We start from the raw sequence: 21929 nt of genomic DNA, 5'->3' as shown, positions 1-21929 counted from the left end.
TTAGTTCAAATTTCCTTTAATTCATGAAATACAAGCAAATCTAACATCCTGAATTATTTTAAATTTGTTAAGCAAAAGGAGATATCAGCATTTAACAAAGAATGTCACATGGTTATTAAAGCCAGATAGTAAAAAGCACATTAACAAGTAACAGTGTAACACTTGATAATAATGTGGATCTAATTCCATTTTGTAAAAGACAAAACATGATGTTTGCTGTTTCATGGTTTTATACCTTCCAGGAAAACAAGACACCTGAAGTACATCTGGATTTAACAAAGGAAGGAAGCAGCCCATAAACAGATGCAAGCAAAGAAATGCATTTCTGATGGCGAGAATAAGCTCATGGGAAGAGGGATTCATACAAAAAGTTCTTTTCACTCTACACGATGGGTAAGAGATGTTGAAAATGCAGACGTTTTTGTATGTCACAAGGCTTAGGACACTCAATGTAAAGTGGTATGGGTTTCTAAAACAGCTTTTTCATTACATGTTTGGTTTACTAAGATAACTGAGTGGGTCACAACTTTAACTTCCTAACAATGGAGTCTTCTCAGAGTTAAGATTGATTTAATATGTGTTTTTACGATATGTATTCATCTGAAGTATCTAACCTTTTGATGTTATGATACAAAGTGATCTTCTAATTCATGCTTGAGGACCACACAATCAAGTTCCTAAAATATATTTGCAAAACTCCCTCCTGATGTTTTAAGGAAATCCCTGAATTTAATTTGGTGATATTCATATGTATCCTTGGCTGTGAACTGGTCACACATGAAGCTATGAAACAGATTAAAACCACTATTTGTTCTGCAAGTCTGGTGTAACTGTCTTTCTGAGATTGCAATGGCTACCACTAGAGGGCTAAAGCAATGAGAATGAAAGGGCTGGGCTGAGGGCAAAGATTTTTCACCTTCACCTCCAGGTTGGCCATGTCCTAGCATCGAGGACAGTGGGGTAGCTCTAAAACAATATGACAGCTTCAGAGAGGATATGGAGACCCCAGAGTCCCAGATTCACTTAGAAATATCCTTGTCCAGAAAATGATGAATATAAGAAACTAAAGAGAAAGGGCCCCTAAATGTCTCCAACACCCCTGAAAATAACCTTCAAAGAGAAACTGCCAGCAACAAAAGAAAGCTGTTGGCATCTACATGGTCTTAAAATCCCAGCAGAGTACAGACAGGAATAATATAAAATTATAAATCTACCAGCTACAACCAGGATTCTCAAGAGTACCTGGTTCAACTGGGAGAACTGAAGTTCCAACTCCCTCACGTTCTAATTAATTCTCATCTATGATCTTGAATTATTCCAAACTCTGTATCAACCCTTTTGCAGCAACTAGTCGTCATTTAATTGTAAATTATTCCCATCTCTATGTCTGTCAACACCCATGATGTCTGTACAGAAGATTTTTCTCCACACTCAGCTCTCCCTAAGGGAAGAGACTCTTGTGTTTTTGTATATGACTGGACAGCTACTCAAGACTGCCACGGAACAATAGGATAAGCACAGCTCAAACTCTGACTCCACGATTTTAGGATAATCTCCAGTCATTAAACCAGTGCATTAAGTTTATCTTAAATTTGTTCCACAGGTCACAAAGGAAGCCATGGGTGATGTCTGAAACAGTCCTAACAGGTCCTGCTCGTCTCTCCAACTGTAGTTGTTACAAGGCCTGTCACTGAGGGTTCATCTGAAGAGTTAATAGGACTCAACCTGCAAAGGCTCAACCAGCTAGTTCCTGGGAGCATCGTGGAGACTCGTGTTCATTATTTCAGTGAAAGTTTGGTACAACATACATAAAACACCCCCTGACTCTATTTTCCAACAATAATCTGAGGTCTTTATGTCAAGTTATGAACCCCTTATTTCTGCATTTCTAGGATTTCTCCTCCTCAGTCACAATGGTCATACCTCCTGCCTATGCTGAAACCACAAAAGGGTAGTTCCCCCTTTAAACACTGTGGGCTACAATTACTTATTCCTGCTCACAGCCTATTTCTGGTTTTAACTCTTTGGTGACTTTGGCTGGTCTCACTGAACCCTCCAGTATGATGTCTATGGTCTAGATTAGAAGTCACTGTGATGGAGTTAGTGCTGTAGCAGGATGAGCCATCACTGCCATCTACACCAACACCTACAGTAAGCACCGAGGACCACTTGACCTCTGAGTGATGTTACAGTCTGACCTTCAACTCAGGCAACAACAGTCCTTTCCCTCTCCAAATTGTTGGTTGATGTCATAAGTTGTATAGTCTTAGGAGCCGATAAGAGCTCAGCATTCCCACACAGGGCTCTTAATGTCCTATCCTCAGCAATAAAGCCCTTCCAAGAGAAAGTGGTCTGCATCATTTGTCCACAATATAATCTGCTCATCTTTCAGGGCAGCAATGCAGATTCAAAGAGTTCCTCTGTCAAAAATAAAATCAAAATATCCTCTTTTAATAATCAGGGTCTAGTGCTTGGAGTCTAAGTTTCTCATGATACCTCCTATGATTAGAGGGTGAATCCTACCACCTCCGGCACCTTGGGACAGTGGTTGAACAATGGTGTCACGACCCTTGTCATCTAAGAAGACACAAGCAGGGCCCCTTTTATCTATTATAATACAAATATGAAATGGCCCAGAAACCAAGAACAGGTAACATCTCGTGACTAGTTTTAAAAAGCCCCATTCCATCTCCCAAGTAATGCATCTCAGGAAGTCATCAGCTGTGTTTTGGTCCATAGTGTGTATCTTTTCCTGTGTGTATGTTTGTTCATATACTAGTACATGTGGGTACTACACATTACCTTTTGCTGTCACTACTCAGGACGCCATGCCCACGGTGTCTTGAGGCAGTGTGTACTGGAACTCACCAAACTCACCCATTTAACTATTCCTTCTGATGACGAAGCCCCAGAGATGCAATAATCGACCCCCTACCCCCTCTGTCCCACTTTCTCTCTCTCTTTCCCTCTGTCCTCTATGCTGAGATTGCAAGCATGTATCACGACAGTGTTCACGTATTCTGGGGAGGGAACTCAGATTCTCAAAAAGCATGAGCGCTGTATGACTGAGTTGTCTCTTTGTCCCTCATTCCTCACTGAAACGTATGTATAATTTTCAGTTGCTGAATGTAACATATCTATGCCTTTGCTATGGTCCCATATGCTACTGTCAAGATAGTGACAATTGGTCTAGGACTGTTACTGTCACATGTTTATTCGGGCTCTGTAGATCGATGATGCTGCATCAGAGGCAGCACCGTCTGAGGATTTGTCTATTACGTAGTCTGTTACTCATCTTTCTCACCAACACTCATATTTCTCTTAGTTTTCTTTCGAACAGTATGAATTCGTAGTATGGTATACTTCTATATTCGTCGTATACATTAATAATCATAGATGCGTGAGCTGAGGTTTGCTCACTTCTATTTCTGCTTCGTTATTTATTTTGCTAACGCACTCCTCTTGGGAGACAGATGTAAGCCTCTCCCCTTCCTAACAAATATGGTGATTCAGATGTCACACTGAAGAGTGTGAAGTTTCACTGGGCTGTGAGGCAGGCATTGGGTCAATGGAGCAAGTTTAGTCTCTGTTGACCAGGGTTTGGTAGGGAAGCTGAATTTTCTATAATCAGGTACTGCATTCATTTGAAAAACAATGTATTTCTAATTTCTTTGCTAATGGACTATTTACTCACTGGGTTATTTTACTATGAAGTATGAAATCCCAAATCAGTGAGCTATGCCAGGAAAATCTATATGCCTTAACTTACAACCTCCATCCAATTCACAGCCTGTAATTAACAAGTAGTCCTGATTACCTTTGACAACTGGCTCCTGGCCATCCTGGGCTCTCTGTCTCCAGTCGTAATTACTAATACAAACTCTCAGATCACACATTGAACACAACAGAGTTATCTCATGGCCTTAGATCACAGAATGGCTGCAGAAGAGTGAACGAGTTGCCATTGGAGTTTAAAGAGCTCAGACTGGAGCCAGAGACAGAGGGATTACAGACACACAGACAGATTGAATGCAGGAGGTTAGAGGAGCTGCGAAGGAAGCTCATGGAGAGCTGCAGGGCTGCAGGGCTGCACCAAGCCTCAGCACTGAGTGAACTGCACAGGTGAGGTGCAGGACTGAGGATCCAGCAGGTGAGATGCAGACCCACATTAGCATGAGCAGCAGATGAGCTGTCAGACAGTGATTCAAGGAGGAGACATTAGCAGTGTGGACGGAGATGAGGGCTTAAGATGGCCAGGAGTTCTCTGCCTGCAGGTTCCCTGACACACAGACAGCCAGGGGGCAAGTTTGTGGTGACATAACTATTGCGAGTTAGGTGGCTTCTTCTAGGGTCTAGGTGAGGGTGAGATAAATCCTTGAGTTGGTTCTCTGATATAATTTGATATGTACATGTGATTCTCACTGCTTCCAACTCATTTTGATAAGTGTACAGGTGACTTATTCTTACTTTTGAGATTATGGTAATTTCACTCTCTGAGTCATCGATGGCCCTGGGCTGAAATGTGTCTCTGTATAAAGTGAAGTTTCATGCCCTCCATTGTCTGCATGGCACTTAGGAGACAGCCACCTGCAGCTTGTAAAATGGAGTCACTTAGGGCAAGCCCTGTTTTGGAAAGTGATGTGTAATTTAGAGGCAGACCCAGCTTTATCTCCACAATGATAAGGCAAGAGTGAGAAAGGAAAAGGATTAGAGCAAGAGGAAGGCCCCAATGGCAACAGCCTAGTGCACCCTGATGCCCTCATGCATGAGGCTCTGACAGCCATCAGTCTCCTGGGATCCCACCAGTTTGGTCCGAAGTCAACAGGTCAGATTTCAGAGATGCCATCAGAAATATGTTTGCTTCCTTTGCTGAAGAAGTCACTGGCAATGTTCAAGTGTCACCCGACAGCTGGTGATGCAGATCAGACTGCAGAGGAAGAGGAGCAGCAGGGAGCACCTATGACAAAAGCAGGTGTGGATTACAGTGAGCTCCTGGGCATCAGCTGCAGCACCCACTCTCCTTCCTCTCTCAGACACTCGCCCACACCACAGACCAGAGTCAGTGGACCAATCCTTTTCTCTTTCCTCTTTCCTTCTAGACCTTTCTGCCATTCTAACCTCTGATATGCTAAGACCGCAGTTGCTGCTGGAGTTGTAAGTGTACTGAAACAATGATTGTGAATAAAAATATTAAAATAATTTAGTAAACATGAATAAATCAGCCTACATGAAAGGCTAGAAAATTATACCAGTGTTTCTGTCTTTTCTGGGCTTTTAGCTTTCATCTTTTGGGGGTGGGCCAAGGCTTCACTTTATTGCCTAGGCTGGCCTTCAGCTTAGTATATAGTCCACAACAGGCTTGAATTCTTCCAGCAACCCTCCTGCCTCAGCCTTCCAGCTACTGGAATTGTAGGTCGAACCAAATATACAGGTGGATTTAAGTTTTTTGTGGAATAAAAGTTATTCAAAATAATTATATTGGCTGAAGTATCTGAGGGACCTGATATTAGATGTAAATGTTTTACCAGCCTGTGCATATAGTAAACATTTTGAGTTCATATTAAAATAGTTAGACCATTTGCTTTTTCATCACAGGCCTCTATTTTGACTCTAGACAATATTTGGCAAATCTAACAATGACAGCAGTGAGCACTTGGTTCATGTTACCTGCATGGACACAGGTGACTTCAACTTCAGAGGACAGGGACCTTGAAATCTTAATTCCACATGCAAGGAATTGTGGCTCAGTAGAGTGAGCAAGATAAATGAATGGATTTTCTTTTCTTTGTTCTTTTGACAAGGATTGACTATGCAGCCTAGGCTTATCTTGAACTTGGTGATCCTTATACCTTGGCCTCTTGAGTGGTGGAATTACAGGTTGGTCCCCCAATACCAACTCCTTGAATAGTCTGCTCATTCTGATCACTTTGTTATCCCTTAATTAGCTGGGTGCTACTAATGTACAGACTTGGCCCTAGGTATAAGAATTATTGTGTTGGAGCACATCATGCTCAGAAGAAAAACAGACTTTAATCACAGTCTTAGGGGAACCTCTTTTGATTTTGAGGAGGGAACACCTCATTTCAGTTTTTCTTGATCTTATATGGATCTTTGGTTCTCGGGTTCTCTGTCCACTCAGGAGGACTTTCATGTTTCATTCTCTTCTGACTGCAGAGTTATGCTGACCCTGAGAGCCTCCTGTACCCAACAATTTTCATCTCCAACACTACTGTGGAGTAGGGTCTGAAGACTAAGCTGAGATTTCATTCTAGTAGACAGAGATCCACTGTGATGGAGAGTGACATTGACGAAACCACTGGGACACCTTTTCTATGTTGTTACCCGACAAATATGACCAAGAAAAAGAGTGAGGACCTAGTATGTTCCTTACCCGTATTTTTGTACCATCTCTTGGCCAACTAGATGATAAAACGAATTAATATCAATAATAGAAACAGACTCCAGTTTGCCTTTAAATGCTGACTGTCAGGTACAGAAGAGGTACCATTCACTGTAGTTGAAGTGGTGTTGGCAGATGTAAGCTGGGCTATATCCTGGGCTGTTATTGTTGATCCTGTTAAAAGAAATCAGAAAACATATGCATGAAGATTAAAACCACACCTCCATCTGCAACTTCCCTCTCTAGGAGGTCCAAGGAACTCCTGTGCGACAACTATTTTCCATACCCTGGATAGAAAGATGACTAGGACGTGTGTGTAAGAGGTCCTTAGAGTTTGTTTTACTATCAAAGAAAGAGAATGTCTACTGAACCATCAAGCAATGTGACATATTTACTGTGGTTGACACAACTGGTGGTGCTTAATTGTGCCAGACGAAAACAGTGACACCTTCAAACGTGATGCTTGGACTGATGCAAAGGGCAGCTATAACAGACGATGGGAAAAGCCTGAATGTTTAGAGTGATGCATACAGACTGTTGGTCCAGGAGAGTCCATTTAATGTCATGGCATTGGTTAATAGGGAATGAGAAACGGTGAGAAATGAGATGGGAAAGAGGAACCCTTGTGATCACCAGGGATCTCCAGAGAAGGAGACCACCAGAAAAACATTGCCTAAGTCTACCAAATTTTCCCATTATGTACACATACTGGCATCCACACAGAAAGTCATCAGACTTTTCCGCAGAACTCCATGCCTTTCCCACGCTGTGGATATTTCCTCATGATAATCTGCTTAATAACTTACTTGGCACGTCCTTCCAGAGTTTTAAGAACATATTGTGACAGTTATTGAAATCTCCCATGGAGAACATAGAGAGATGGTCTTCAAGATCAATGCTATTCTCAAATTCCCTTATGATACTGTTGGCTTTATGTTGAGGTGGGTCCCATAACTTGTTTGTTGGATAAAAGTGGAAGGAATGTTGTCTATCAATGGTGAAGGTCCAGAAGCTATCACTGAGTCTTCCTTGTTCATATTGGAGTACCAGGGTGCCTTCTAGGATATGATTACCTGAAAATGGCACACAACACCATCATTTCCCAAACGTTACAGAGTCATCACCCTCTGACTTGACAAGTCTTCCCCTACACATTCTTTTCTTTCCTCCATGGGTTGCCATTTCTTACAGCTCAGGAGCCCTGTACTTCCAGGTTCAATCAATATTCAGGTTTTTTTTTATATAAATACATGTATAACCTTCTCTCTGCACCTGCTTGCTTCTCTTGTTTCTTTCTTTTTCTTTTTCTTTTCTTTTCAAGTCATGGTTTCTCAGTGTATCCCCGTCTGTCCTGGAACCTTCTCTGTAGACTAGCCTGACCTGGATTTCAGAGATCTGCCTGGCTCTGCCTCCTGGGTTCTGGGATTAACAGGGCATTCCACCACCACCCAGCATGTTCTTCCTGTTTCTTGTTGATAGCCTCTGTCTTTGCTTCATGTCCTGGTCTTACCCTTGGTCTTGACTGGCCATGATTTCATGTTATGTAGATTTTTATTCAGCTCTTCTAAAAGGCCTTTTATGGTTTCGGTCAAATCTTCCCAAGCTTTGGTGGCATTGACCTCCATTCCCAGATTACCCAAAGGCTTGGCCTTGTTGTCTTTATACTGAAGGAAAGGTTTTCCGTTCACTGAACACTGTCCTTCATAGCAGTGTAAAGAAAGATCCTTGACAGTGAAGTTGAAACGGATATAGCATGTATCTGTGAGAAAAATGTGTAGGTGAGTTACAAACAGGGAAGAGTACATAGGAGTCATGTTCTGTGAACTCAGCACTCTATGGATATACTGGTGGGGACAACTAGATCCTTAGCCTTGGGCTACCTTCACTGCTTTAGTCTGGTAAAACCCTCCTAGGTTACCAGGAGCCCTCAGATGCACACAATGTTACCAGGAGGACCTACCTGGCAAACACTTGAAGTGACTTTTTCTCAAGTGTCTTTTTCTAAGTATGTAGGTAGAAAATACCATCTATGCAACTGGCACTTCTACTCTTGCTGATGAGAGAACACCCTTTATAGAAGGGAAGATATCCCAAGGACGCATGGCAAATTTGCCTTGAGTCCTAAGTGTGCCAGAGAAGTTTTCTGGAGAAAACTGCAATTTGACACATATGGGAAGCTGCTGGCTATGGTCATATTACCTAGTGCCAATCCTGGTGATCCTAATCTGGGCACTGGATAAATAGGATCCTCTCTAGTTAAATCACAACTTTAAGAGATATGCATTTGGCTATTGAGAGAAAATGTAGTAGAATTGTATATCTTCCACTGTTTACTGGAAGTATGTGATTTGTTTTTCTATTTCTAGTTTACATAGGACTACAGTAAAGAGATTGCATGAATCTCAGAGGAGACTTTTAACTTTTCACTTTTCGATAAGTTTGAGAGTGTTGGAGACTTTGGGGACTGTTAAAGTTGGACTGAATCTATTTCCACATTATGACATGGCTAAAAACACCTTTGAACGCCAGGACATGGAATTTAGTGGTTTAAAAGAAGATGGCCGCCATAGGCTCATAGAGAGCAGCACTATTAGGAGGTGGCCTTGTTGGAGAAAGTGTGTTTCATTCTTTTCGTGCTGCCTGCCAGTCAGGATATAGAAATCTCAGCTACATTTTTAGAACCCTGTCTGCTGTGCATTTCCATGCTTCCAGCCATGATGACATTCACCCAAACCTCTGAACCATTAGCCAGACCAACATGAATGCTTCCCTTTATAAGAGTTGCTGTGGTCATATTATCATATCAATAAAATTCTAAGACAGGCTATAACCTGCACAAGGACATCAGCACACAAGCCAGTTCTCATATCTCAGAACACTTATGGTCTGTGGTCTTTCAGCAGCAAGAGAAGACATACAGTACAATGTGAAGCATTTGTACTAAGCAGAGTGAAGAGTGGCAAGCAGTAGCAAGAGGCATCTGTACACATGTTCCCATGCATGGTTTAACACTGAGCCAAATCTACCACATGAAACTGAGAACCAGTCTACTAAAGGGACTTCTTAAAGGAGCGTTTATCCATAATGCAGTATACTTATTCATCATAAAATATAAAAGGAGGTATCAGAACATACTCTCTCTAAGCCCTGCCTTGCCTGCTGGATATACACAGGCTCAACCACCTTTCACTCTGCTTCTCCCCACTGCTTCCCCTTCTGTGTTTAATTCTCATCTTCACATTTTCTTTCAACTCCTACACCTGAACTTTTGAGTTCATCCCTTTTGATTGCCTGAGGTTCTTTGTCACTTCATTAAAAAGATTGATGGACGTGAAAATGAACCCTCTGCAGCCCCAGAACTCTCACTTTGTTTGTGAACAAAAAGCGAATAAGGCCCCCACATTAAAGTAGATAAGATAAGAAGAAGCACAAGTTTTCTCTAAGAAAGACTGCGTTTAGGAGCTGGGTCCATAGATGGACTGCGTGTGGCTGAAGAAGAGGCAATGGACCATGAAGACGGTCCAACTAAAGCAACACTGGCAGCTTCAGATAACTTCTCCTTGGAGGAAGATGGAAGTCGAGGACAGTGATTGGGGGAAACTCTCTCGAGCCTTGAAAAGGGATTTGTGCTTAAAGATGACACCAGGTTCCACCAAGAAGAGAGAACCCAGTGCTGCAAATGAGGGTGGAGAAGGAAAGAACAGAGATCTGAAGGGCCCAGCCTAACATTTCAACAGCAGTGACTTTCCTAAGAACAGACACTTTACCCTTGGTAACAGACAATCGGCTCCTAAGAGGAAAACCTAGTGTTCTAGAGGTTTTGAAATTGATTACTTAAGTTACTCACAATTGCTCATAGCAAGGTAAAATCATTAATAGCCCATTGGAATGCTCCAAGCTACAATTTTCAAATGGTAACAAATCCCAAAACTGGAAAGCATCTACACTGCTGTAACTGTGATAAAAAGGCAAGGCTTCCCCAGCTTGGGAACTCCCACACCCATGCACTATATTGGAGAGATTGGAGGGTACAAGCTCAAGCTTGAATAAAGACTCTTTGCTTCCGCATGTGAGTTGAATTCATGGTGAACTCTGGTGGTCTATGGGAACCTTGTGTTCTGGGCATAGCATCTGGGGACACGCTTGATACTTCCATGACCCCCTACACAGGGTCTCCGACCTGTAAATCAAAGACTAGTTGGGAACTATTCTCTGGATATTGTTTCTCTGACTATCTGGCTATTTTCTCTCCAGCAAATCTGTAAACAGGTGAGTTAGCACGGCCACAGGGGACTAGAGAATATTGCTTGATACCCCTTTACTGAGATTCAGCAGCACTGAGAGACTTCCTAGACCCATTAGCAAGAAATTGGATCCCCTAATTTCTTTAGATAGACATTTCAGGTTGTACCCACTTCATCATCATCTAACTTTGCTTTTACTATTGTATACTAATTGGCATTCATACCTCTGTGTTCTTTGGCTATTTGCATTGTTTCTGATTTATTTTCTTGTGTTCAAGGTTAGAAGGATGGGACAGACCCAGATGTTCTGCCTCCCTGCAATGTTTTTCCTGGACAGGTTTAAGGACTTTAGAATTAGGGTTAGAAGGTACGATGGACAGACTAAACACTATTTGCAGGTTGGGAATTACCAGCATTCCATGTTGACTGGCCACATGAAGGAACCCAGGACCCCATATGTTAAGAAAGTCAAGGATGTCATCTATAGTTGGACCAGCCACTCAGAACAAGTCCCCTACATCACCACCTGCCAAGAACTCATATACCACCGACCCATGCACCTGACAGAAACACATCCTAGTGCTTAGGAAGAAAAGACAGAAAACTAAACCAACTGTACCACTCTACCTTGTTTTGCAGGATAGTGAGGATGCAGATTTGCTTCTCTCCTCTTCTCCCCTCTACCAGTACTAGTGACTGGACCCACAACCCTACAACCAGTACTGCTGCACACAGGGGCAGGTTGCTATCGAACATGCTAGTCACAAGACACCAGACACCACTGAGACCCTCCCTCCCCCTTAGGGCCACAGGGACCCCACATGATCAGAGTAAACTGATCCTTACAATAAGGCCTTTCTCTACTAGTTATCTGTATATTAGGAAGATCAGCACCTGAAATTTTCAGAGAGGCCAGGGCCCTTACAGAACTGCTGGATATGGTAATCTTTACCCACCAATCTACATGGGATGATTGTCAGCATCTGAGACAGATTCTCTTCACCACAGAAAAGAGGGAAAGAATTACCAGTGAGTCTCAGGAAATAGTTCCAGGTGAAAACTAATCCATTGATAATTGACACATCTTTTCCTTTGGCCAGGCACAACCTGGACTTACTTCACCATTGCTGAAGGTAAGGGAAAACTACAGATCTATCCTCAGACTCCAAGGATGGGGTGTGTCTCCTAGCAGTTGCTGGTCATTCCACTACATTGGCTTGAATAGGTGATGTTAGACAAGAAGATAGGGAGTCCCCTGCAGCCTTCCTAGAGAGAATTATGGCAGCATTCCAGATCTACACATCAGTGAACACAGAGTCAACAGAGAACACATCAGCAGTGATGATGGCTTCCATCAATCAAGTAGCACCAGACATAAATCATAATGTACACAAAGAAGATAGGATGAAGGAAAAGTCTGTACAGGAACTGTTAGCAGTCTTAGAGAAACTGTACAATAACTCAGAGTCTCAAAGACAAACAGGCCTACTCCAATGCCCAACAAACACAGAACACGGCCAAAATCTTGCTGAAAGCCACAGTTGGCACTGAGGAGGAAAAACAACAGCAGTTGCTACACCTAGCAATAAACAATGGTAAGAGATTATCAACAAGGGACAAGCCCCGACTCCAAAGAACCAACATGCCTCGTGTAAGAAGATAGGGCATTGGATCAAGGATTGCCCCAAACAAATCCCCTTCCCCAAAAATGCCAGAAGTGGGTCAAACCAAATTGGTGGAATTAGAAGATTTGAGCAATTAGGAGAGACAGTGCTTGAACCACCTCCCTGAATCTTGAGTAACCATTAAAGTGGAGGGGTAACCCATCAAGTTTCAAGTAGATACAGGAAGCCCACATTCAGTCCCCTCAACGGGTTATGGAAAACCAACAAGCAAAGAGTCATGGATACAGGAGGCCACAGGCATCAAATCAATATACACAGACTATTCAAAGTATAGTAGACCTCGGGATGAGATGGGTATCCCACCTTATCCTAGTCATGCCTGGATTCCCCTACCCCAACTAGGAAGTGACTTGCCATACATTATCCAGGCCCAAATCAAGTTCTACCCAGATTAGGATACCTTCACAGGTCAAGATGGACCACCAATACAGGCCTCACATTATCTTTAGTAGATGACTGTAAACACACAAAACTAAAGCCTACTTGAGAAGGAGTCTCCACATGGCTGTCACAGTTCCCAGTCAGGGACTGGGGAAATGGGACAAGCAGGACACTGAGCCCCTATTAGGATAGAATTTAAACCAGGGTCCACCCCACCTCAGGTTAAACAATATCCAATGCCACAGAAAGCCCAGAAGGATGCTTTCTTCAGTCTACCCCCAGCACCTAAAAGCAAGCTGCTATTTATTTTAAATAGCATGCATGATCTTGATGAAGGATTCAATGGACAACTTTTGTGGACCTGGCTACCCAGTGATTAAGAATTTGCCCACTATCTTCAACAAGGCCCTACATGAGGACTGGGAATGGATACAGGCAAACATTAGTACCTGTAGATACTTTCTCAGAATGGACTGAGGCCTTTCTTCCCACACAAGAAATGGCAAAACAGTGATCAAAATGTATTGGAAGATATCCTTCCTAGGTCTGGTGTGCCTTCAATGTGGAGCTCTGATAATGGCCCTGGCTTCGCCTTTAGTGGCCTGTGTTCTTGGCTAATTATGTTGATCAAACCCTGTTTGCAGTGTCACACATTTAGGCTAAAGGAAGCCTGACATCAGTAGGCTCTCATTGGGAAATAAAGCTGCCATTAGTGAAGGGATCAGCAGGGTAACAGAGGCAGGACTTTTAGGATTTCTCGGCAAGAAATGCAGGAGAGAGAGAAGGGACAAGTCCTCCAGGAGAGGGGTGTAGGATGGACCACACCGTGAAGGTGGAGGAAGATGAGACTGCCGAAATGTTGTTGTCAAGGGAAAAAGGCTCCATGGGAGGGCTGCCCAGATGAAACCAGGACAGGAAAGGTGAAATATAGACTTAGTAAATGCTAATTTAGGAATATCTGAGGGAAGTGTGTTAGCCATGTGGAGGTTTGGGAGTGGCCCTGTCATTTAGCTGGCCAAGACATATTAAAAATAAGTTTGTGTGTGTGTGTATGGGGGGGGGGAGAGACAGAGAGAGAGAGAGAGAGAGAGAGAGAGAGAGAGAGAGAGAGAGAGAGAGAGAGAGAGATTCATTTTTGAATGCAAAACACTTGGGTGGGTGGTGAACAGCAAGCACACATCCATGTCTGCATACATACATCAGTTTTAATATTTACTGCATCATTCATTGCTTAGGTAACACAGGAAGTAGCTTGTACGTTTAGGCCACAAAGTTCAAAACAGTTATAAAGGATGAGTAGAACACTGAAGGACACCCTTTCCAAATTAACAATGGAGACTGGCAGGGACTTGATGGCTCTCCGTCATCCATGATCCATACAGTCAGGAACACACCCTATATCTTGGGACTGACTGCAAGGTATGTATGGGAGAAACCTCCCTGCCCCCCATGATTCCTCAGCTCAAATCAGATGTATTAGCTGAAGTCACTTATATACATATATTTGACTCGCTCAGTGCCCCAGCTTATATCCCGAAGGAAATCTGGCATTAAGTGAGAGCCATCTCTCAGGCTGCTCTTCCACCTACTGCTCATAATGAATTACAGGCAACTGGGTGCTCTTCAATAGACATCAGAACCTGAGTCTTGAACCCTCCCGTAAAGGACCTTACAGATTTGTGCTGATTATACCCACCACACTTAAGGCAGACAGAATTGCCACCTCAATTCTCCACATCCACTATTGCCTCACAAATCTTTCTTCAGACCCAGAGGACATCACAGGCAGATAGCAGGTCTTCAAGCACAAAGACAATCCCTTGAAACCGAACTGCAAATCTTAGAGTTCTAATAGCCTTGCTTTTAACCAATCACTGCTCCTCCTCTTACAACCCTCACCAGCCTTATAACCTGACTTGAATCATCTAAAATGCCACCACGGGAAACATCCTTCAGCAGGTACATAGGGTGGCCCCCAGAGGCACCTGGTATCACTACCCCATCTTTGACCTCCATGACTTTTAGTGGGTACCTGGCCTAGTGCCCACCTAAAGAAACATTAATTTTATGTTTGTCCACGCCATAAAAATGGAATCAAGAATTGGAGACCTCAATGGGGAGGTGCTCCCTATTCCTATTGTGGATCATGGTAGTGCGTGAGTATGGGGGATAGTTGGTGGGCAAATCCAGTCAAGAACAATTTTATTCAGGTAACTAGACAGGACAACCATCCCAAAGTTCACTTATGGATGGATTTGGCCTGGTAAGAAACTTGTTCATCCCACAATATCATAAACAACATAATGTAATCCCATCTTTATAAAATTCACCCAATCAGGAAAGCAGCTATGGCATAGGGACAAGAAAACACCTGGGTGCTAAGGACCCATTTTAACTCACTTTTAGGACCAGGGGACCTATTTTCCATGTGTCTTGTCAGAGAACCATTGTTCCTCCTAGACCATTGGGACCAAAACTAGCATTGTCCCCACACTAAGCCACACCACAAATGTGACCTCACCATCACCATAGGGTCTACCTGAATACCCAACAGGATTGCACACTCTGAGGTCCAGACACAGAACCTTCAGACTAGCAAGGACCTAGTCCCCTTCCCCTATTGGAACTCACATATGAGGTTTGAATGTTAGCCATAATGACCTCACTCGTGATTATTGGCTCTGCCTAATGTTAAACCCTCTTAATATGAAGGCATTTCTCTCAATGCTTCAGTCTCTTAATACACAAAAGCAAGCCACTGCAGATGGCAACAGACACAACCTACCTGGATCAGTTACAGTGCTAGGGCTATGTGTATTCCGAGAAACACCAGGAGAATACTCCCACAACCACTGTAACCGGACTATTCCCTGAGATAAAGTAATGGGTACTTCTTAGTCCTGCCAGATGTCTGGCAGGCCTGCTCTACTGGCCTAACTTCATGCATTCACACAGAAACACAAAAGGCTTCCTCTGAGTTTTGGGTTCTGGTTCAATTGGTGACTTACTATTCAGGAAAAGATGTTCTCACCCACCTCACCCATGACCCTCGAAGAAATTTAACCAAGAACCCATTACCAACATCATTCTGTCTTCCCTCCTGGGCATCAGGAGAGCAGGAGCAATGGAAATAAGCCATATGCTTAGCATTACAAATCAGCCTTACTGCATTACAATTTTCAAAGGTTAACCAATCATGTAACTGCTTAGATGGAAAGCACCCTACTGTAATTATGATAAAAAAAGGCAAGGCTTCAACAACTATGGACCTCAGACACCCATCCACTGCATTAGAGGGGTTGGAAGGTCCGAGCTTCAATTTGAATAAAGATTGTGCTACGTCATGTGAGCTGGATACCTGGTGGACTCTGGTTGTCTGTGGTACCTTGTGATTTTGGCTGTGGTGGTTTTCATATGCTTGGGCCAGCAATTGGCACTATCAGGAGGTGTGGCCTTATTGGAATAGGTGTGTCACTGTGGGTGTGGACTTTAATACCCTAGTCCTCTCTGCTTAGAGGTGAGTCTTCCATTAGCCGCCTTCAGATGAAGATGCAAAATTCCTAGCTCTGCCTGTACTATGACTGGCTAGATGCTGCCATGCTCTCACTTTGGTGATAATGGACTGAATCTCTGAACGTATAAGCCAGCCCCAATTAAATGTTGCCTGCTATAAGACTTGCGATGGTCATGGTGTGTGTACAGAGCAGTAAAACCCTAACTAAGACAGAAGATCACACAGGAAGTGGGGTACTGCTGGGATAGAACTGACCATGCTATTGTTTGGAAGGATGGGTATTTGGGGTCTTAGGATTTGGAAAGCAGTGGAAAGTTTTAAATGGGGCTTAATGGGCCATCCTAGTAGGAATACGGAAGACTTTCTTGCTGAGAGTAATTTGAACTGTGCAGACCTGGCTCAAGTGGTTTCAAAGGAGAAGAATTTCAGTGTGTGGCCCAGAGAATGTGGCTGCCTTTTGCCCTTATCTGAAAAGTGTATGTTAGGCTAAGGAAAGAGATTTATATGATTGCATTGACAAAGGAAGTCTCAGTCCCAGCAAAGAATTTGTTCTCTGGTTTATTCTCATGCATAACATTTTGAACAAGTGTAGCAAGCTCAGAAAAATTATAAAAAATATAAAATATAGGATTAGAGTATTAATGGGGCACCAGGATGTGACATAGAGCCAATCAATTACTGTGTTCTAGGAGATACATTAAGGGAATGAGATTTTGGAGCAAGGTCCTACCCAGCAGTGGTACACCCCTTTATCCCAGGAGACAGGCATGCAGATCTGAGTTCCAGGTCAATGTACAGAGCCAGACCCAGGACAAGGAAGCATAGACAATGAAGAATTTGAAAAAGAGGAAGTTAATGATAATGCAGTAAGAATAAGAGGGCCATGTTTGAGCCTCTGCAAGCAGCATAACTCAGCAACTTTGCCCATGTGGCTCTGACTTTACAGTCAAGAGGAAACAGAGACCACTGGGACAATTGATGCTGATTAGCTGGAGCTAAGAAATTAGTGGTGATTAAGGAGAGACCAGCATCACTGAGTTGAACTCTTGTGGAAAGTGCTTTCTGGGAGTACAAAGAAGCTGTTTCCAGACATAGCCAAGCTTGCACTTCGTGCTGCAGCTGGACTTGGCAATGTGTAAAAGTCATCCAGGTGGTACTGGTTTTGAAAGCATGAAGGGGTCATGCCGAGCATATGAGGTTTGGCACTGGGAGAGGCCATGGAAGGACACTGGGGAAGGTAGAGCCTCAGCTGCAGTTTATAACACAGGAATAACAGGGTCATGAAAAGTAGTTGAAGCTTCGCACCATAAAGAGAGCCTGTGAGAGGCTATTGGTGAAGCCTACTTGTAGAGGAAGACCACAATGCATTGGTGATGTCAGTACTATAGAACTATCACCAAGAAAAACAGCAGTGGCAGTGAGGGCATCAGCCTGAGCTTAGAGTGCTCTAGAGGGCCTAGCTGGGGAAGTGATGCCAGCCTTTTGGAGGAGCCCAGAGGATCATGTGTGGATCCCAGACATTGAAACAAGAAGCTGTTGAAGTTGCCTTGGAGACCCCGAGGAATTTGAGATGCAGAGCCATGGACTGTCTGCTGGGGGAAGCTGCTAACCAGTAGTGGAACAAACCCAGGAGAAAGAGGATCGTTGCAGTCAAAAAAGGTGAAGAAGGAGTCAGATATCTAAGACTGCTGTGACATCAGACATGGAGATACAGAGTTTGGAATTTGCCCAGCTGGTCTCCTGTCTTGCTTTGGGAATTACAGCTAAGTGATTGGATGAATCTCAGAACAGACTTTTAACTTTGGACTTTTAACATGGTTGAGACCGCTATAGACTATGGGGATGCTGGAAGTTGGACTAAATGTATTTTGCATTATGCCATGTTTAGGTGTGGCTCCCTTAGACTCATATGCTTGAACAAGGCTATGGGGGCCAGGGAGTAGAATGTGATGATGTGTAAATGTTTGGGCACTATAAGGTGTAGTCTGGCTGGAGTAGGTTTGTCACTGTAGGTGTGCGACTTAATACTATATTCCTAGCTGACTGCAATTGAATCATCCACTAGCAGCCTTCAGATGAAGATGTAGAACTCTCTGCCCTGTCTGCATCAAGTTTACCTAGTTGCTGCCAAGTTCCCACCTTGATGATAGTGAACTGGACATCTGAACATGCAAGCCAGCCCCACCTAAATGTTGTCCTTTATGAGACCTGCCATGGTCAGGGTGTCTGTTCACAGCAGTAAAACCTGAAGACATGGACCTATCAAGTCCCAGTCAGTACATCAATAGGAGACATCTATAATGAGAACATTTACAGGAGACATTTACAGTGAGGACATTTACAGCCTGAAAGGCAGAGGTCACTAGCACAGGAAATACTAACAGTTCAACCTCAATTTAAGGTCATCAAAACTGCTCTGAGTGTAGGAAAGCAACCACAACTCACCAAAGGGACCCAAATCTTTAGAGGACATCAATGACAAAATGGAAGCAATAAACAAAAACGGTGCTTGTTTACCCAAAGTGAAGTTCATCAATTTTGAATATTTACAATTTCTTCCTGATGACTAACTAAGATCCTACCTTTGGACAAAGCCTCTTTGTGAAAACAACATTGACAGGCCACACCTGCCAAAAGCGAGGTATGGAACTTACCTGCAGATTTCTCTCCCCTGTGTGTACCCTATGTCCAATACCCTGGTCTCCTCCCTGGCTCTTTCTTTAGAACATCATTGGCAGCTCTCCGTTTCCCAACCACCGGCTCTCATCTCCAGTTGATCCCACCGTTGATCCCGGCTGACTACCTCACCCTATTAGTTGTTTATTTACAACCCCCAGCTCCATCAGTGCCCATGACCCTGCTAACATAAAGATCACTTTTCCTGGGGCAAGAAGTAGGGTGAAGGTGGACCTACCTTTCTCCTTTGCTCCTGACATCCAATCCCACACTCTCATTTCAACCTCTGTGGTTGGACACCAGCTGTGACCTCCCTTTCCTCTCTCACCCTATCCCCAAGGGATCAAAAAAGACATTCTCTTCCAACCCTTTTTTCTTCAGCTCCATCCACTATCCCACCTCCAATACCAGTAATCATCCATTGTGAACACACCAGCTGAGCAGACCAGGGAAACAGACAATACACAAGCATCATACTCTCCAAAAATCCAGAGAGAAAAGAGAAACCTAGGAACAAAACACCCACTGGAAAAAAAAGTCCAGACTTCAGCACCTCCTCCTATAATTAATTATCCCACACCCAGATGCCAGGGCAACAACATGATCACTGAGAGCCAGTGCAATCCGTCGGTCTCCATGAGAGCCCAGCTACTGCACCACACCAGGTGCTGAACATCCCAGCACAGTTCACAGTGAAAGCACAAGACAAAGCCCTGAAAATCAACCCTTTGAGGATGACAGTGGTCCTTAAGGTGGACATAGACAAATTCCTTAAAGAAAATCAAGAAAACACAAATGGTTGGAGGAAACAAATAAAACTGTTCAAGACTCAAACATGGAAATATAACAATACAGAAAACAAAACCTGAAGGAATTCTGTGAGTGAAAAATTTAGGAATGTGAACAGAGGTAGCTTCACCCACAGAATTCAAGCAATGGAAGGGAGATTCTCATGAGGGGCAATACCACAGAAGAGATGGATACATTGGGCGCAGAAAACATTAAATCCAAAAATTGCCAGGCACAGAACATTCATAATTTTTCTCTCCAAAAAAAAAAAAAAAAACTGAAGGGAAAAAATGGAGAAGAGCAAGGAAAAGGAGGTCCAGTGACAGGCCCACATTAGGATCCAGCTCAAGGGGAGGCCCCAAGGCCTGACACTATTACTGAGGCTGGAAAAAAAGGCGCCTATCATGACTGCCTGCTGAAACTCCCAACAAGCAGCTGAAAGAGTCAGATGCAGATATTTACACCCATCCAATAGATGGAAGCTGCTGACCCCTTGTGGTCGAACTAGGGAAAAGCTGGAAGAAGCTAAGGAAAAGGGCAACCCTGTAGGAGGACCAGCAGTCTCTATTAACCTGGACCTGCGAGATCTCCCAGATACTGGGCCACCAAACAGGCAGTGTACATAGGGTGACATGAGGCTCACAACACATATACAGCAGAGAACTTCTGGGTCTGGGTTCAGACAAGAGACAAGAGGCCCCAGGAAGTGAGGAGGTATTGTTGGGTGAAGGATGGGAGGTGGGGACCTCTTCCTGGGCTGGGTGCCAAAGACAGGGGAGGATGTGGGACAAAGAACAGTCAGAGGGTGGACCAGGAGCAGGATAAAATCTGGAGTATAAACAAGATTAACTAAAATTTTAAAACTGATAACACTATTTTACATATAATATAAATTAAGTTGCACAAATGGACATGTATTCTTGTCTAATAAGTGTTTGGGAACTGGAGGCCATCATCAGTGTTATGAAAGTAAAACATATGTTAATCTTTAAAAAAAGGAAATAAAATCTGGCCTCCTAGTCATCGACTGAGTATCTGATACAGAGACACATATAATATGCTTGCCAATTTGGAAGTATTCCTGACCTGCCTTTTCCAGAAAAACTGACTTCTGTCTAAACAGACACCATTCTCTTCACCAAGTGGAAGGAGTCTAGACAGGTCCAGGGGCAGGGGCAGAAGCGTCCTTATGCCCCACTAAGCACCATTTAACTGTGCTGTCGCCCAGTGAAGGCAGGGCCTACAGTCCTGTCTGAGTGGGACAGTCGGGTGAGAATATGGGGAGCAGCTGCTGGTTGCCTGTGCTGGGATCTAGCAAACCACACTGAGAAGCTCAAAAGCAAAAGGGCCAGAGAACTCCTGAGGGGAGAGACAGTCTTGGTAGAGAGGGGGAGGGGTGGGGTGAGGACAGGAAGGAACTTGGGTCCTAGATTCTTCTGGAAAGAGGCTCTGGCTAAGGAGGTCCTGTCCTCCCACACTGTGTTGCAGGATTCCCCTCAGGTTCCTGTTCCAGGAAGTCACTCACTGGCTAGCTCAAGACAGAGGCAGCTGTGCTCCCCAACCCCCACTCTAGGCTTTGGAAATTCACAGGGTAGCCTTGAACACTGACAAACTGTGTTCCCCCCTCCTCCCCATCGCTGCAGCCCTCCTATCACCCCTCTCCCTCCAAGGGATCCCCGGAACTCACCTTCTATCCCTGAACACAGACAGACAGACAGCAGGCACTGCAGGGACAAGTAGCAGGAAAGGACTTTGGCAGCAGCAGCAGCAGCCAGCCTCATAGCTCCTCCTCTAGATGCTGGTGGCCCAAGGGAGGGAAAGACTTGATCACTTCCTGCTGATGGCCCGGACCAGAGAAAGTTTTGAAACTTGGCTATGTGTTCAAGACAATTCCTTCTCCTCCCTCCTTCGTCCTTAGTCCTTCAAAACAGGTTTCTTGTTTCCCTCTCTCCAGATCTTTTCACAGCCTAGCTGCAGCCCTGCAGGCTGGTCCCTGTGCCCAGCAGACTGAGATGTGGGCCAGTGCTTATCTCAAGTCTCAGCGCTTTGTAGGGTGGGGTCACGAAGGAGCACAGCTGCGCATGGCTTGTGCGAACTAGCATGTGACCTCCTGAGTCACCAGAAGAAGAAAAGCGCGGGAAGAGAACAGGAAAAGGAAAAGAGCGGGAACTGTCACTAAGTGACAGGAAGCTTTTGGTTGGCTGGCAGGTGGGGCGGGTGAGTGACGTGAGCCAGGGTGG

The 21929-nt window shown here is 44.0% G+C and overlaps 1 protein-coding gene across 2 annotated transcripts; it reads right to left on the bottom strand.

The window, feature by feature from the left end:
• LOC120098765 (histocompatibility antigen 60b-like) lies at window positions 1-21729 on the bottom strand. 2 transcript variants are annotated; one of them, XM_087604435.1, is made up of 5 exons: window positions 21377-21729; window positions 7911-8159; window positions 7207-7473; window positions 6392-6574; window positions 1-4957 (listed from the first exon to the last, which is right to left on the bottom strand). In XM_087604435.1, the coding sequence occupies exons 1-4, from the start codon at window positions 21468-21470 to the stop codon at window positions 6420-6422; spliced, it is 765 nt and encodes a 254-aa protein (XP_087460561.1). In that variant the 5' UTR covers window positions 21471-21729; the 3' UTR covers window positions 1-4957; window positions 6392-6419. The 2 variants fall into 2 exon arrangements, 1 of the variants encoding a protein (XP_087460561.1); XR_015648919.1 differs by lacking the exon at window positions 7911-8159.
• Between the last annotated feature and the right edge of the window lie 200 nt (window positions 21730-21929).

This window comes from Rattus norvegicus, chromosome 1 (assembly GCF_021556685.1).
Source record: "Rattus norvegicus strain SHRSP/BbbUtx chromosome 1, alternate assembly SHRSP_T2T, whole genome shotgun sequence".
Lineage (NCBI taxonomy): Eukaryota > Metazoa > Chordata > Mammalia > Rodentia > Muridae > Rattus > Rattus norvegicus.
Note: the sequence above shows the minus strand (reverse complement) of the source record. Positions and strands in the feature narration are given on the sequence as shown.

Excerpts from the sequence above, each read along its gene's own strand:
- LOC120098765 (XM_087604435.1), bottom strand. The coding sequence starts at position 21,470 with ATGAGGCTGGCTGCTGCTGCTGCTGCCAAAGTCCTTTCCTGCTACTTG. Across the intron at positions 7,474-7,910 it reads ATGGCCAGTCAAGACCAAGG|GTAATCATATCCTAGAAGGC; the intron begins GTAAGACCAGGA and ends TGCCATTTTCAG. Across the intron at positions 6,575-7,206 it reads ACTCTGGAAGGACGTGCCAA|GATCAACAATAACAGCCCAG; the intron begins GTAAGTTATTAA and ends TTCTTTTAACAG.